Source organism: Rana temporaria, chromosome 10, assembly GCF_905171775.1.
Source record: "Rana temporaria chromosome 10, aRanTem1.1, whole genome shotgun sequence".
NCBI lineage: Eukaryota > Metazoa > Chordata > Amphibia > Anura > Ranidae > Rana > Rana temporaria.
This window is the reverse complement of record NC_053498.1, coordinates 82,126,766-82,144,306: the sequence shown is the minus strand read 5'-3', so window position 1 is coordinate 82,144,306 and position 17,541 is coordinate 82,126,766. Positions and strand designations below refer to the sequence as shown.

General features: G+C 40.6%; 1 protein-coding gene across 9 annotated transcripts in view; it reads left to right on the top strand.

The window, feature by feature from the left end:
* EPN1 (epsin 1) overlaps nt 1–17,541 on the top strand; it is a 103,192-nt gene that overhangs the window by 39,010 nt on the left and 46,641 nt on the right. For 3 of the 9 annotated variants that reach the window (XM_040325596.1, XM_040325598.1, XM_040325601.1), the window contains exons 4-6: nt 4,862–4,995; nt 6,347–6,409; nt 9,616–9,687. In XM_040325596.1, coding sequence (XP_040181530.1) covers nt 4,862–4,995; nt 6,347–6,409; nt 9,616–9,687 — 269 coding nt within the window. The remainder of the gene's footprint in view (nt 1–4,861; nt 4,996–6,346; nt 6,410–9,615; nt 9,688–17,541) is intronic. The other 6 variants (XM_040325602.1, XM_040325604.1, XM_040325597.1 and 3 more) reach the window with 5 other exon arrangements.

Sequence of the window (17,541 nt, the reverse complement as noted above, 5' to 3'; positions counted from 1 at the left end):
TTGGGTTTAGGTACGTAAAAGGGGGGGCTGCTGCACTACAGAAGGTTTTTTTACCTTGATGCATAGAATGTATTAAGGTAAAAACTTTGAGGGTTTACAACGCGGTGGTCCCTGACCCTCTCCAGAAACACATCGGCTGAAAACGCATAGATGTGAATGTATACCATAAACTGTTAAATGGACTGTAGTGCATTTCTAGAAACTGCAAAATGCACAAAGCATAGGTGTGAACCTAGTGCAAGTGCATTTGTTCTAGATCTGAGGGGAAGCTCTGCTGGTTTCTATCATCCAATCATACTGTTTTGCATTTTCCTTGCATGCGATTGAGTTTTCTGTGCAAAGTGAGGCTTTACCACCTCTACTTGGCTCTGGAGCAAGTGTGTGTGTTTTTTTTTTTTTTTTTTTTTTCGTGGTGACAAATCTTGTTTCTCCAGGGTAGGTTCAAAAGTGAAAGCGGAGCTCATCTAAAAGTTATGAGCAACACCTCCACCTTTCCTTTTAACTTGGGGCTCATAATTCTCCCCCTATTTTATAGCATTGTACTTTTCTTCTAGGTGACCCAGTGAGCATGGAGTAAAAAGCAACAGTTTATTGTAGACGATGATCAGTAATAAGTAATTGGCATCCTGCTGTGCCTCACCCAGTGAAAAGACCTTCAGCCTTTGTAATCTAATCTCAGTATATTTGTTATGCAATGAGTGGTGCATTTTTTGGCCTCATAAGAGTGAAATTCAATGATTTATTTTACAATAGCTATTTTTTTTTATTGAGCGAGAGAGAGAGAGAGAGAGATGATAAACAAGCAGTATTTGTATACCCGACCAACCTTTAACAATGCATTACAGCTGGGGGTCATCGGGAATGTGGAGGGTTTTTCTTTTTCTTGACTAAAATTCTTGGAAAACCTGTGTTCAAATATATTTGAATGCGTTTGTACACATATGTCAGCAGGTCACCCAACTCATTCAGGTTTTCGCTTCATTTTGTCAGACCTATGCTGATAAACTGTTTTGACGTGTGGATAGTCGCTAAAAGATTATTCTAGCATCTTGCTTTGATGACCACCTAAAAATGACATTAAAGTGATTGCAAACTTTTACCTTGTAAAACATCCCATTCAGTTTTAAAATGGAAGTGAAAGGCAAAACATTTGTGTATACATTTATTTTTTTCACCTTTTTGTGTTTAAGTGATTACATACCCACTGTTCTCAGCTGCATAAGAGCTGGGGGGAGGAGAAACGGCAGTACACTAGTCTTTCCAGTGAAAGGCTGTGTATCTGTCATGAAAATGAGAGCACATTCAGTTCCCAGCATAGCTAGATAATAGAGCAGCACGATTAAGTGTGAAAAAATTGAAATTGCGATCTTTCCTTTCCCGATCTTCAAAACAGCATGTCCTGATCTTTCTAACAAGTGCGGAGAGTTCTCACAGCTGGAAAAACAAAATCCAGGCAGTCCGCCAAGTTTTAGGGCCTTTTTTACACTACAGCGACTTCAAAATCGTGCGATTTCAGGGAATGCCAGTCTATAGAGCTGAATTCGCATCGCACATGGATCGAACTCATAGGACCCTTTTTTAACGCAGCTTAGATTTGCAACGCATTGATGTGACCGGCACTCATGGAAAACTACTGTATTTATCGGCGTATAACACGCACCCTAACTTTAAGAGGGAAGTTTCAGGAAAAAAAACTTTCCACAGCCCCCTGCGTTATACGCAGGCACAGTTTACCCTCTATTTTAAGGGTAAAAAAAAGTGAGTGTTATACGCCAATAAATACAGTATGTTAGTACAATGACTTGTGAATTTGAGCAATCGCAATGGATCAAATTCGCAATAGAATTCGCAGCAGTGTGAACCGACCCTTTAACCACTTAAGGACCGCCTCCTGCACATATACGTCGCAGAATGGTACGTCCTGTACTAGTACCCAGCCGTGGGTCGCGACCCGGTCCGAAGCTCCGGGACTCGCGGACCCGATCGCCGCTGGAGTCCCGCGATCGGTCCCCGGAGCTGAACGCCGCCACAGTTCTTCACTGTGGCGGCAGCATCGATCATGTCATCCCTTTTATAGGGGGACACAATCGATGATGTCACACCTACAGCCACACCCCCCTACAGTTGTAAACCACTTCAGGGAACACATAACCCCATCATCGCGCCCCCTGTGGTTAACTCCCAAACTGCAACTGTCATTTTCACAATAAACAATGCATTTTTTGCTGTGAAAATGACAATGGTCCCAAAAATGTGTCAAAATTGTCCGAAGTGTCCGCCATAATGTCGCAGTCACAAAAAATCGCCGCCATTAGTAGTAAAAAAATTAATTTAATAAAAATGCAATAAAACTATCCCCTATTTTGTAAACGCTATAAATTTTGCGCAAACCAACCGATAAACGCTTTATTTTTTTAACCAAAAATAGGTAGAATACGTATCGGCCTAAAGTGAGGGAAATGTTTTTTTTATATATATGTTTGGGGGATATTTATTATAGCAAAAAGTAAAAAATATTGCAGTTTTTTTGAAAATTGTCGCTCCATTTTTGTTTATAGCGCAAAAAATAAAAACCGCAGAGGTGACCAAATGCCACCAAAAGAAAGCTCTATTTGTGGGAAAAAAAGGATGCCCATTTTTTTTGGGAGCCACGTCGCATGACCGCGCAATTGTCAGTTAAAGCGACACAGTGCCAAAAAGGGGCCTGGTCTTTTACCTGCATTTTGGTCCGGGTCTTAAGTGGTTAATACAACAGTTTAACCATTTTAAAGACCAAACCTTTTCTGACATTTGTTGCTTACAAGTACAAAATCATAATTTTCTGCTAGAAAATTACTTGGAACACCCAAACCTGATATATATCTATAATTTTAGCAGAGACCCTAGAGAATAAAGTGTGTGTGTGTGTGTGTGTGTGTGTGTGTATATAATAAAAAATTATAATATGTCGCACCGTATTTGCGCATCGGTTTTTCAAACGCAACTTGTTTTGAAAAAAAAATACACTTTAATGAATTAAAATTAAAATAAAAATAAACAGCAAAGTTAGCACAAATTTTTTTTTGTATACTGTGAAAGAAGATGTTACACCGTGAGAATCCTGATCTTTATTCTAAGCAAAAAAATTGTGATTTTTATTTTAGCCAGAATTGTGTAGTTCTAATTGAAAAGCAGAGTGACTGGCAGGAAACCAAGGGATTTCACACAAAAGAAGCAATACAAAGATACGTTTTCATACAAGTACATGGTACAGCAGACTCATATCAGGAATATGAAAATGTTGGGTTTACATATTAAGATCTCGAATGACAAAAAAATCTTGATTTTTGAGGACATGTATTCTGCCATCTTAAACTTTCTGTGGGGTAAAAAAAAAGAGTAGATTACTTAGACCTTCACCTCCAAAATGTGTGGTGTTTTGTGGGCAAAAATATTGATCGTTGGAATTTTATAGACCTTGATGAGGCCCTGGTTACAGCTGTAGGACTACAAACCTACATTCCTCTTTTTTTTCTTTTGTCAGATTATACTGCCGTCGTCGGGATGATCGTATACTAGCAAACAAAATAATCTGTAGGCCAGCCCAGGATAACCCCATCTTTTTCTCAGAATACCCAGGTTTTATTTGCTAGTGGCCTAGGTGATTGGACATATTTTCTTCTGGGAATAGGCTAACATTTTATTTTGTACTAGCGTGTGTGTTTTTTTTTTTTTGTTTTCTCTTCAGTTAAGATTCCTGGCTACATCACTGCTTGGGCTGGTCTGTTATTGCAGCTCTCCAAATCGGGCTTTCCTCAACCTGGCTTTGAAAAGCTTCACCCAGACCTTACTGTACATTATGGGCTAGCCTAGCTTTCCTGACCCCATTTTGGTATATTAGCCATGGAGCACTTTCCAGGTCTAGAACTGACTGTTGGCATTGTCTTGGTGCTTGTACTATCTCTGGTGTTCAGGTTAAGCAGCTTTTTGTTTTTACCATGGGGTGCCTCCTGAACTTCCTGCATTTCATTGTTCCATTGCTAGATCCATGTGGCGAATTTTAAGTGGCACTTTGGATCGCATCCTCTCACTGATGTGATCTTTACGTTTTTGTTTTCCTGCTTGCTACAGACTAGGCACACTTAAAACAAGATGGGTTATTCTGAGCTGGCCTACAGATTTTGATTGCCAGTGTTCCATCCTTCTACAGGCGGCCGTATATTTCAACAGTTATTGAAGCTGTCTTCCACCTGGTCTTATGATATTGTGGGGTTTCTTCCTTCTCTTCCTGCAGCAGAATGTGGCAATCCTTAAAGCGGAGTTCCAACCTTTTAATGTTTTAAAAAGACAGCAGCTACAAAATGTATAGCTGCTGACTTTTAATAAACGGACACTTGCCTGTTCCACGGGCACGATGCGGCCGCACTGAGCGTTGCTCCAATCCCCCTCCTCTGCGCCTTCATTCACACTCTGGGCACCCGGCCACGACCCCCCCCCCCCCCAAAAAAAAAAAAAATTGCATGCCAAATGTAGCATGTAAGGAGGCGAGGAGTGCTTAAAGCGGAAGTTCCACTTTTGGGTGCTGTCCTCTGCATCAGTCTGTGAGTCCAGGGCGGCTTAATGTCCTCCCCCCCCCCCCCCAGGAATCATGTCATTGACAACCCAGACCTAAAGGGATACAATCTTGAGTGACACATTGGCCTATAAGAATACAGTGTGTGTGTTGGTTTTTTTTTTTTTTTTGTGTGTACATATCCCTAAAACCAAGTCTACTGTTACTGTCTGCTTATAATGTTTAATCTTGTGTTTACAAGTAAAGCCAATTCTAGTTTCCTTATTATGTTTTTCTATTTTACTTTCCTTTTTTATTGCACATTTCCAGCATCTTCTGCATCAACAATGAACCCAGCAACAGAAGCAGAGCAGGCATGGCCTCAGAGCAGTGGCGAGGAAGAGCTGCAGCTCCAGTTAGCTCTGGCCATGAGCAAGGAAGAAGCGGAGCAGGTAAGAGCAAAGGTAAATTCACCAGGGCTCTTTATACCTTTATTTTTTATTTTTCTTACTGTGTTTATACCAATATTTTGTCGATAATAAGGTTATATTTTCAAAAGATGTGTTTTCTATTTTTTTTTTTTTTTCTGTATTATGTTAATTTATGATATTAACAAACTGTAACCATACATTCTGTGAACATATATTTTATGTTTTGTTGTATATTCCATTAAAAGTCCTTGGTTCTTCCAGTGTTTGAGCTTTACCGCACACCTGTGGACACTAATGCATAGCTGACATAGTATGTATATCTTAAGTTGCAGGCTCTGTACCTCCAGCACTACTTCTGCTAGCAGTGCAGTTTTGAAGTTAGACATTCTTCACTCTACAATTCATTGCTCCATGCTTTTACAAAGCCTAGTAGTAGGCCTGATATTGCCATGTGAGAAGCTGTGTTTTTACAAGTAGGGATTCTGAGAAATGGCATTTGTATAGCTGATCTGCCAGGGTTCCAAGTGGTACTGGAGAGCAGAGCCTGAAAAGATATTTGTATGCCAACCACCTATGCTGTGAGCTGTGTTCTAGTGCTTTTCAGGTAATGACTGATCAGGTTCCTATTGGGTTTGTAAGAACTGTTTTTCCTTGTCACCTTATGCAACAGTTTTATTAACTGTGCCGTTTTACTAAGATCAGCCCAGGCTTTAGGCTCCAATATGGGAGGGCTTGAATGTACATCCTTCATTTTGTTGAACGTGTGGGGGAATTTTCCAATGCTGCTTATTTGGGAGGGTCATTTTAAGGGAAACCTGTTATAAAATGTCAAGGCTGCCATTGCTGACCCTCCGCTTGAAAATACTAGTTTTCTAGCTGCTTTGAGTAATCCAGTAGTGTCAATACTTTTTCACTGACCTGGCTCAAGTATGGCGATAACGACTTCTGTTTCGATTTGCTTCATACTTGTTACAGCTCTGTCACTCGGAAAGTACTGAAGCTATGGATTACCGAGAAACTAGTATTTTAAAGAGGCCAGAAGTGGAAGTCCCCTTTCACTTTTAGACTGGTGTACTTTAAAATAAACAGAGCATGGAGGCTGAAAATGCTGACCTCTTGGAAGTATTAATTGCCTGGGTCCTGGCCCACAGGTTTTCTGGGCCATTGACCCAGAGCAAGTATGCAATTCAGGAAAGGCATGGTTAGAAGTCATGTGCAGTCTTGTTCTGGGCCATTCACTCAAACTTTAGAGGGGTCTGTACATGAGTTAGTCAGCTAGCATTTTCAGAAGGATGTCGGGTATAAGAGCCCTGTATTTACCTCATGACTTTAAATTGTACCTGTCACATAAAAAAAATTGTGGGCTGCCGTTTTTGACTTTCAGAATCCAGGAGCCGTACAAACTAGAATTGCAGAGGGTCACAGACTTGGAAACAACGAACCACGGGTAAATACTTTTAAGGAAAAATTGTAACCCCCTTATCAGTGCACGTGTTGAACTTGCTGGATCAGCATAACAACCAAGCAAGTAGAGGAAGTGGCAGCCTCTATCATGTTTTTCTCATGACAGGTTACCTTTTACAGGGGAACTATGAGGCTGACTGTGGGAATTGCCATTAATGATCTGATATAGAAGTGCAGACTTTAACGTTTTCACCCTGGTGCTTGCCATACTTGTGTGCTTTTTGTCTTTAGGTAAGTGAACCAGAATCGGGATGACAACTCTGGAGCCTGCAAGTCAGCAATGGCGTCTCCTATAAATATTTCCTCATAGTTTCCCTTAAAAGTTTTTTAATAGTTTATATTTTTATTTAACGTTTTTTGTTATTGGATTGACATAATGCAACATTCGATTTAAAGGGGCTTTAAGGGTAAATACAGAGTCCAGCCAGAACCAATCTCTAAGATTTGGGAGGATTTTACAGACCTTGGGATCCTGCTGGCTTCTTTGAAATGTATGGAACCAACAGAAGATTCACTTTCCTCGCCACAAATGCTCAGCCATTTTTAGGCTTGTTCCCAAAGAATTCTTTGGTGCACAAGTTTTCCATGAAAGTTACTTGCCTTTTCTTGGAAAAGAGCCAAATGCCTTGATTTTCCTTAACAAACGGCATGGTGCACATGTGCATTTGGGGGACTTTGTTATTTAAAGGCCTCTCTCCCCCTCCCCCCCCCCATCTTCTGTCCCCTCCTCCTGCCTATCCTGCCCACCCTTTTTTTAGTCTAGTCTGGGCTTGTGATCCTGCTAGTCTGGCTTCCCTGGGTCTGTGAACAGCAGCTGCAGGAGAGAGGAGGGAGCACCAACAATGGCTGGGCCATGGAAGACGTCTTGGCTCCTGGAATACCGAACTGTTGAATGCTCCATGACACAGGGGAGTCAGAGCTGCAAGACCGGACTAAACTGAAAAAAGCGTAAGTATACAACCCCCCCCAATGATAAAACTAGTTGGTGTTGGGCCTCCTTCCACTAACTGGTCATTAAAAGGGCAGAAGCTGACTCGTGAGGTAATCGCCCTGTTCATTCTGCTCTGTCCTGCCAGCTTGGTATTTGCAATTACATTTGCATGCAGAGCACATTCTTGGCTCCCAGTCCTGCTCCCTATCCTGATCTAAGTGCTCCTGTATACAGTATAGGCTGCTATCAAATGCTATTCAGATACTAAAACTAGAAAAAAAATTGAATAAAGACCTGCATTATTTTTTTTTACATATGCTAAAAGTTCAGCTTAAACGCTGTTCAGTCCATTCCATGGTTTCTTTTGGTTTCATTCTGTGTGTTCTTAATACTGTAATAGTCAGGACAGATCCAGGAATTCTTGCAGGTTTTTCTTCCTCAAGTACACAGCTCTAAGAAGCCAGCTGTTAGTCCCAACGTGTCTGGTCAAAGTAGTGAGATTGATGGTTGATGATCAATTTGAAACTAAAGCTAGCCAGTTCAAATAAATTCCAATATCATTCAGTTTGTGGCCAGCTTTACATTTTGCTCCTTTTTTGTTTTACTCTGCTATCCCTTTGTAGATCCCTCTGGAGGATCTTTAACTCCTGGTCACACATTTGGTAGAACTTCCATTAGTTTGGATGACTTGTGAAATGGGCTAGCATTTTTACAGTTTGAGATATGCTTTCAGTTTTGTGAAGTGGTGTCTATTACTCTTTTGAAATTCTCAAAATTGTTTCTTTTACAGGATCACTTTGCAGGTATTTCTCGCCATTGCTTTTGTTAAACTTGCATTTTTTATTATGCTCAAATTTAAAGGTCAGATTCTTGGGCCATCCCGAGGAACCACTTCACTTTCCTGCAGACCTCCATATCTGTAGTAATTAAAGCTGAGGTTTAAACTGCTTATATTTTGACTTCCCTTGTACACCCCATTTCATAAACATGGTAATACTATAAAAAAAAAAAAAAAAAAGGGGGGGGGGTTTTGGTTGTGATGGGACAACCTCCAGACAGGGAATGAGGTGGGCTCTATCAGAATTGCTGAAGCTTGAAAAGCTCAGTGTGCAGAAAAATCTGATCAATTTCATTTGAGGAGCAGAGCCCTTTATAACTGCAAGACTAAAGTTATGACTGGAATTTTAGCTTTAGGGCCCTTTCACACATACGGACAAACGGTCCGTTTATTACAAGTCCGTTTACGGACTTGTAATGTATCCCTATAGGATTGCGGATGATGCATCCGCTAACGTCCACAACCATCCGCGTACGCAAAGATCCGCTTTTGCGGACGGAAGGAAACCCTATTTTTCTTTTGTCCGGTGGAACGGATCGGATGAATACGGACACACGGTCCGTATTCATCCGATTCCCCATAGGGGAGAGCGGAGGAGAGACAGGGCGGTCTCTGCACAGTGTGCGGGGACCGCCCTGTCCGCCGACAGCTCAGCGGGGATTTACGGAGGAATCCCTGCTGAGCCAAACGGGCTCACGGAGCGGATCAATTACGGATCCGCTCCGTGTGAAAGAGCCCTTAATTCCAGTTACATTTAGATGACGGTTATAGTCCCGTTTTGGACCAGAAGAGAGATTCTACCTTTTCCCCTTCTCAGTTCATAAACTTTTTTTTTCTTCTACCCCTTACTTCTTGTTACCAGCATGTACCATTTTTTTTTTTTTTTTTGCTGAGGTTTGGTTTACCTATCTGTATTTACATTTAACCATTGTGTTTTTGTTCTTTTGATTTTTGGCCTGCAGTATTCCCAGCTTCAGCCTTTCAAACTCTGCCTAGATTGTTCAAAAATTGATAGGTTAGTAGGTATTTATGGCTTGTTGTTCCCTATCTCTTAGCTTACCATGTGTTGCCACCATGGCAACAAATTGGAAATGCCATACCATGAAAGGTTGGCATTATTTAAAAAAATTCAACCTAGGTTTCTTTTCCTATAAAATTCTGAATGGCCAGTTGAACATTTCGTATAATTCTGCCATACATAATTTTACAATATTATTTCTTTGTTTTTATATGTTGTGTCCAGTGTCTTAATTCTAGTTAGAAGATCTGAAGCTGTGGTATATATGGCAGTATAAAGTTTAAACTCATCTGTCCTTATTTGCCTATTTTTTTCCCTTCCCTCCATGTTTTTTTTTTTTTTTTTGTTCTTTTCCCACCATGCTGGTGTGTCTTGTGCTTTTATTTTGTTTTTCTTTCCCAGCCCCCGCCTGTGTCCGACGAAGAATTGCAGCTTCAGCTTGCACTTAGCTTGAGCAAAGAGGAACACGACAAGGTAGAGCTAATGCGTTTTTGTAACCAAAACCAAAATAATTCTAATCGCAAATATAACAATCAGTCCTCTGACGCCAATCTGTCCATTGTGCTGTTTTCCTCCAGTACTTGAAAAGACAGGAGAAACGCTAAGGTTCTAATTAACCCCCACTAACCTCTGTCTGCCTTCTTTCGCTCACCGCTAGCTTTATTTGAGTTTGAGAAAAGATCATATGTTCAAGTGTTGGTCCACACCAAGGGAGGTACTGCTGCACATGCACTTCTATAGATGCTTAAAGTAATGCATAAATCCTCTCCACCTCCCATGAAAACCCATAGCAGATGTTTCTGCCATTTACATTCTCTTGGCAAAAAATGCCAGTATTCAGATACAGCATCCTGGTGAGTAAAAGCTTATGGTGACCATCACTTTTAAACAAGCTTTGGCTCAAAACGAATAACGAAAAATAAAGAATAAAGAGAAATTTTGGTCAAATATGATATTTAACCAGGTCCTAATTTTCTTTTTGATTGAAAATGATCTTTATGTAGGAGGTGCTGCTTGGTTTTTGATGGGCGTAATTTACTTTCATTAAAACAATTGTCTTATCTAATTATTGATTTTGTATTGCTACGCGTATGACCGATATTAGACTGTTGAGAATGTGGGCCACTATTGGTGTTGGGCAAGTTTTTTTTTTTCTTTTTTTTAAACCCTGTTTATTTAAAATATTTTTTTAAATAGCACAAGGGGCATTACTTAGTCAATACATTGTGTCCCTTGTGCTGCTGGGTGCCTTCTTCTTCTTTTTTTTTTTTTTTTTTTTTTTTGAATCTCTTCCCTTTTTTTTTTTTTTTTTTTTTTTTGAATCTCTTCCCAATCAATAGCCTTTACTGGAAATGCCTGAACCCATTAACTTGTAAGGGTGCCTACATAATTTTTCTAGGTGTGGTAATTGGGTGTCTACATGCTTTTGGCCATATAGTGTATAGCGGTACTGTCTGTAGCTGCCACTTATGTTCCTGCTATGAAAGTAGTATGTATGCTCTAAGGCCAACAAATTTTCCTTCCTTCAACCACGGGTTGCCTTGGTCCCCTCATCAAAAATGGGGGGGGGGGGGGGAAGCCATCCCTGACACGAGAACTCAGTGATTGTTGCTAGCGGCTGCTAGCAATAATCACATCTAAAATCCACCAGGCTGTTAATCCATTTCAGCCTGCCCATATATGGTTTGAATCTCGGCCAGTTCCTGCTGAGCCGGCTGAGATTTGGACTGTGTATGGTTTGCGTTAGATGGAAAATAGTTGCCTTCCATTGTGGTTTTTAAGACCGGTGCCCTGATTTTTATTTATTTATTTTTTCTTTCTGTGACCTATCCTCTTTCAATTGAAGTGTGAATCGAGTCTTGCCTTTTGCTTACAGGCAAGACTCGATCTTCCTAAATGCACTGCAAGTTGGAATAAAGCTTTAAGTTCTTTTTGGGTAGACCCTATTAATTGACACAGTGTGTAAAACGTTTTTTCCTAATGCAGTGCTTGCTGAAACTGGTCCTTTTTAGAAAGTCTATTTTCTAATCCGTCTAACTTGTGCGAAGTAACTATTTATGATCTCTAAAGCCCCAGTCTCACTTTGCTGTTTTTTCTTTCTTAATATCTATATGCTAAATATAATTTGTTTTGCTTTGACTTACTGTAATATTAATCTTTTGTCAATCCAGTGCTTTCCCTAGCTACATTGCTCATTCTCGCAATTGGGAATCTCTGGTGCCTTTTTGTATTTTGTGTGTTAATTAACCATGCTAACCTTATCATGTCGCTTGTGTGTGGATTTCAGTACTAATTATTCTGAAAGCTTTTGTGACAGATGCAATGTGTACAGAGTTCTCGGTTGAGGTTCTATCTTCTGAATCTACTACAATATTGGATTGTATCCCTTAAATATGTTCCCTATGAAGGCATTTTTTTTTTTTTTAAATCCTAAAGATGATTGAAAAATGTTTTTTATGATGTAAAGAAGTAATGTATGTGTTTTACATCTTGGGTTTCTTGATCTCGGAAAATGGAAATAAAGGTAAGTGTAGAAAGGTGAATAGCCCTATGAAATTCAAATACTTGATATACTGGTATTTGCCATTTAAGATCTGTTAAAATTAGGATTTTGCTAAAGTTGATCACACGCTTTACATGTTTAATTTGTTACATTTTGGTAAAATTTTGATTGATTGTAATTAGCATCTGATATCCTACACCATTCTGTCAGTTTAACTGTACAGCTCGAAATGGGTTAATCTTTCGCTTGTTGCCAGCGAATCTGTAGACTTGACATACACAACTGTAAAGTACTTCCAGTCTTGAAGCTGTTCCATGAGTTTCCAAGACTTTTCTCATGTGTATGTAGCCTATTTACAGTTGGGTCCCGCTGGGACCTTATAATTATATCATATCCCCATTGGAGCCCGTGCTCTTTTTAAGAAGGTGTTGGTTTTTTTTTTTTTTTTTTTAAATGCTCGTATTTTTGGTGCTCATTAATACCCCTTAATATACAGTAGAATGGAATTTATTTTATCACTTGGTAAAATTACATACACAGCCTGACATTTCTAACTGCTGGGAACTACTATTGATACATAGGTAACACTGCTTTTTGCTACGTTATTGTTTACCAAGGGACAATCGCACCTTATTGTTTAAAAAAAAATAATTGTAATAAGCCTAGCACACTTATTAAATCGGCAGTATACCTGTATATGCTGTACCTCTTTTACAAATAAAATGAGATTTTGTCATGATCTATCTTAACTCTTTGCATAAATAAACCAAAACTATGACGACCTAAATAACTGACCATCCAGGCTCATGTGGAGCAACAAGTACATAGGAAGTACTATAGTATACTCTAAGTACTAGAATTTAATGCACCTGAAGAAACTTGCTCTTGCCTGCTCTCTCTTGGTGCAGGGGCGCCAAACTCAATTTCATTGCAGGCCGTATTCGCAGTTTAGTTTTCCCCAAAGGCCAGGTTATATCTGGGGTGCGCTACATAAAGAATACAGGGTCATGAGTGCATTGGGTGCAGAGCTCCGGCTTATGCTATGTACAGAATGCAGGGTTCAGGGATGTGCTGTGGAGGGTTTAGGGGCACACTATGCAGTGTGCAATCCAACTGCCCTCCCTTTAGCTTCCTCACATCTCTACTTCCTACCTTGCCTAGCTCCAGTACCTCCCATGTGTAGGCCGCTCTACCTCACCTTGCAGGAAGATTCTTCTCTCCCTCAGATTCTGGTGATCTGTCCCCACTATGAGTGCATGCAGGGATCTGTGATTTCCGGGAGCTGCTTAAAGCAAAGGTTTCCCTTGTATACAGGAGACAGCGGGGGGTCAGAGTAGCAGGTGGCAGAAAGGAGTTCTGGCTGCAAAACCTTGGTGCGAGGACCACATGACAAGGCCTGAAGGGCTGGATTTGGTACACGGGCCTTGTTTGACATATGCCTTAGTGTGACCCACCTGTTGGCTGCTTGGTGAACGTACTGAGGAGATTTAACCACACTAAACGGAAGAGCGATACACCATCCCTGGAATTGCACACTTGGGTGATGCTGACAATACCCACTAAGCAAGCAAGTTTTTGTTAATGTTTTGAGTTTTAACTAATTGACTTCCCCTCTGTTTGTTCACCTACCTTTTAGCCATTTGGTTAGAAAGGTTTTCCCATATGCATTGAATATGCATACTTGTAGAACACAGGAAAGTACTTTTGGTGTACTCGTTCTTCCAAAGGATGGTCAGTGAGGTTAGTGGCCACAGTTTTGGTTGCGTTTAGGAACCTGTCTGGTCTACGGGTGGGGTAGTGTCTCCTTGTATGCTATTGCATCTGCAGGATCCGTGTCCCTCACACTCTCGGTGGCCTTCTGGCTGATTAAATAGTTTGGAGACTATTCTGGGTTCTAAATTGACTGGACAAAGTTATCCCTATTTCTCATCGATGACACTGTGGCGGTTTCCTCCGGACTGCCCCATTCCTCTGCCGGGATTGTTAAAATATGTGGGGATTTTGGTGCAGTTCCTTATTTCTAAATTTGACATCAATTATAGGGGCTTTTCGAGAGAGAGTGCAGAAATGACAGACTCTGCCTCTTACGGTAAATTCTCCCCAGTCTTCCAGGACAGCCTCTGAGACCTTGGGCTCCTCCCTTCGGACGCGAAACTCATACCCCATTCCAAATAAAAGGTGGTCCTCCAGGCCCATACCTCAGTTTTTGTTTTCTCCGGAAGGCTGGGATGCACATTGTGGAACCTAGGATTGTAGATAGGATCCTGAGGAGGAATTCAGATCCCCTACCTCCTTAAGCTGCTTCAGAGGATGATGTCGGAGGAAAAGTTGACTCCTCCAGGGGCTCAAGGTATACATTTTACCCTGGATGATGTTGATTTGCCTAAAACCATTTACAACACCTTGGAGATTGAGGAAGAAAAAGTACAGCTGTCAAAGCATGCTATTCAATCCCCCTCAGAAACCCGACAAACCCCAATGACTCCTGTCTCCCAGTTGGAGGAAGATTGGGAAGCTTCCTCCTGCAATGGGCGACAATTTCCTCCAACAAGTACATTCTGGACTTGATCCAAAATGGTAACAGGCTAGAGTTCGATTCAATCCCCCCCCCCCCCCCACAAGACTGTTAGTGACAAGCCTCCCCCGAGATCAGGAAAAGGCAAATGCACTTTGTCTCCTGATAGATCTTTTGGACCAGATAGTCCTCATCCAGGTTCGCGTGTTTTTGTGGTGGAAAAAAAACATCAGGCAAATTTTGCGGAATTCTCAATCTCCGGCCCTTGAATCAATCTCTCAAATACAAACATTTCTAGATGGAATTTAATCTTTTCGGTGAGAAACATGCTCTATCAAAACATTTTTTTTTTATGACCACTCTTGTCAGAAATATCTAAGATTGGTAGTCGAGATGGGCTCAGAAATACACCATTTTCAATGTCTGGCACTTCCGTTTGGCCTAGCTTCTGTGCCGAAAATTTTTCAAAGATTCTGGCAGAAGCCCTTGCCCCTTTGTGATTGAAAGCAATCACAATTGTTCCTTACCTGGACGATCTGCATAATAGACAGATTCTATCACCAACTGGCAGCAGAACTGAAAGAAGTTCAGGAGTTTCTCTGATCTTTTGGGCTGGCTGATCAACCAAATCCTGCCTAATTCCATCCTGAGGGGGTTTCATACCTAGGGTATGAGATCGCCTCGGCGGAGGGAAAGCTTTTTCTGCCAAAGGAAAATTTTCTAAAGATGGAATGCTTAGCAGCAAGGCAGCAGAGCAATCCAAAGGTCTCCACTGAGAGATCTCTCAGGTAGTGTGCCTTATGACATCCTGTTTTTCTCGCAGTCCCTTGGGTGACATTCCACCAATGTCCTTTGCAGGTGTTCCTCATAAACATTGAAAAAGATACATCAGAGGTTCGCGTTCTTGTTCCCTCGGAGGTCTCTCTGGTGGTGGGCTCAGCACAACATATGCAGAGGCCTAGAGTGGACTACTCCCCAGACGAAAGTTCTTACCACCGATACCAGTCCTTTCGGTTGGGAAGAGCATCTGGGAAGCATGGTAGCCCAGGGGACCTGGTCCCTAAGAGAAGCCCGATGGTCTTCCAACCAAAGGGAGTTGCTAGCATTCCAGCGAGCGATTGGTGCTTTTCAGGTGAAACTAGTGGATTCTCCTGGGCGGAACAAAAGTTGGCCTTGAATTTGGCACTCTGGGTAGAGTCTTCAAAAGTTGATGGTGATGGCCCTGAAAACTGGATCACAGAAATTTCTTCTGTACCTGTTCATGTCATCTCACTTACCTGCCATTTTGTCTTTGTATTTTTTTGTTATGTTAAAAAAACTTTTTTTTGTAGGGGGGGGGAGAGACTTAAACTGTGGAAAATCTTAATTTATGTGGAAACGAGTTATAGCATTTATGTTGCCAATTTAATAAGTCTGCTAGGCTCATCACAATATTGATTTATAAAATGTGTGGTTGTCCTTTTTAAGTCTTTAATTACAGTGTAATATTTGTAGGTTCATAGGTTACAAAGGATTTACCATACATATTTGTGTGATAGTTTGACATCCACTCTGGTATGTTTATATTCAGCAGACCATTTACAGATCATTCATGTGACGGTTATTTCCGCAATGCTTCTGCTTTTATGGCATGCTTAACTGTTAATTATTACCTTTTAATGGATTACTTGGCCTTCCAAGCCCAAAGCACTGGATTTTTATTACAGTAAATAGGTTGTGCAACATTAATGACAAATGTGCATGTTCAAATTTATTTAATAATCAATAACAGACCGTTTGGGAAGGGGAGGAACTCTAAAAGTGTGGGTGGTGTTATTTATATATATATATATATATATATATTATATTATATTATGCTTCCCTTATGAGGCTTTAATGCTTACTGTACCTTTCTCCTCCATTCCCTGGCCATTGTTCCCTTTGTAGTAAATTAATCGCATACAGTATTACCTTATAACTTCTTCTAGTAGCTGGTGGAAGTGTTTACTGGCTCCCTAGTTAATTGGCCATAAGAATATATGAGAAAACTTTGTGATCAAGAGGAAGCTAGAATTTCTGGTTATTAGTGGGAATGCTATATAGCATTCCCAGTATTGTTGTTCGTTTTATTATTCTTATTAATTTTATTCCGTACGTTTTTTTTTTTGGCTCTGCGTAACTTCTGCATACTTTCAGCTATTAAGACCATTTAACTTTTAAAATGTTCAGCTCTTTCAGCTAATGCTGGGACTTCAACTTTTTTTTCTACTATTTATACTATTTAAAATATTAAGCCAGGGGTTGACAAATTTGCTTGGAATCTAGGAGCCAGCTAAAAAAGTTAGAAGCCATAAAACGCACCCCGTCCCAACGAGCTTGCGCGCAGAATTGAACACATACGTGAGCAGCGCCCGCATATGTAAACGGTGTTCAAACCACACATGTGAGGTATCGCCGCGATTGGTAGAGCGAGAGCAATGATTCTAGCCCTAGATCTCCTCTGTAACTCAAAACCTACAACCTGTAGAATTTTTTAAACGTCGCCTATGGAGATTTTAAAGGGTAAAAGTTTGTCGCCATTCCACGAGCGGACGTAATTTTGAAGCGTGACATGTTGGTATCAATTTACTCGGCGTAACATTATCTTTTATAATATTAAAAAAAATGGGGATAACTTTACTGTTGTCTTATTTTTTAATTAAAAAAGTGTAATTTTTTCCCAAAAAAGTGCGCTTGTAAGACCGCTGCGCAAATACGGCATGACAAAGTATTGCAACGATCGCCATTTTATTCTGTAGGGTGTTAGGATAAAAAATATATATAATGTTTGGGGGTTCTAATTAGAGGGAAGAAGATGGCAGTGTAAATAGTGAAAAATTACATTAGAATTGCTGTTTAACTTGTAATGCTTAACTTGTAATACCAACGGCCACCACCAGATGGCGCCAGCTTACACATCTGGTGGTAATAACTTGTAATACCAACGGCTCACCACCAGATGGCGCCCCCCCCTTCCAAGCCAAGTCGCCAGGAGCCTATTTCTAGTCGCCATGGCGACCTGGCGACCGGGATTTGTCGAGCCCTGTATTAAGCTTTTAGACACTTTTTTTTACTTTAACATTGAAGTCAATGAGAGCATGCTTCAAATTCTTAAAACATTCTCCCGCTACAAAAAGTTTCAGCTCCTTCATACTTTCACCTACAGACACCAAACAAACAAACGTTCACAAAATATTCAGCTATCCAGCTATGAGTTTTCAGTTTGATATCTTTTTTACAGTTTTTGTGAAAAAGCAGTTTGTTTTTTTTCAGAAAATGTTATCGATTTTAT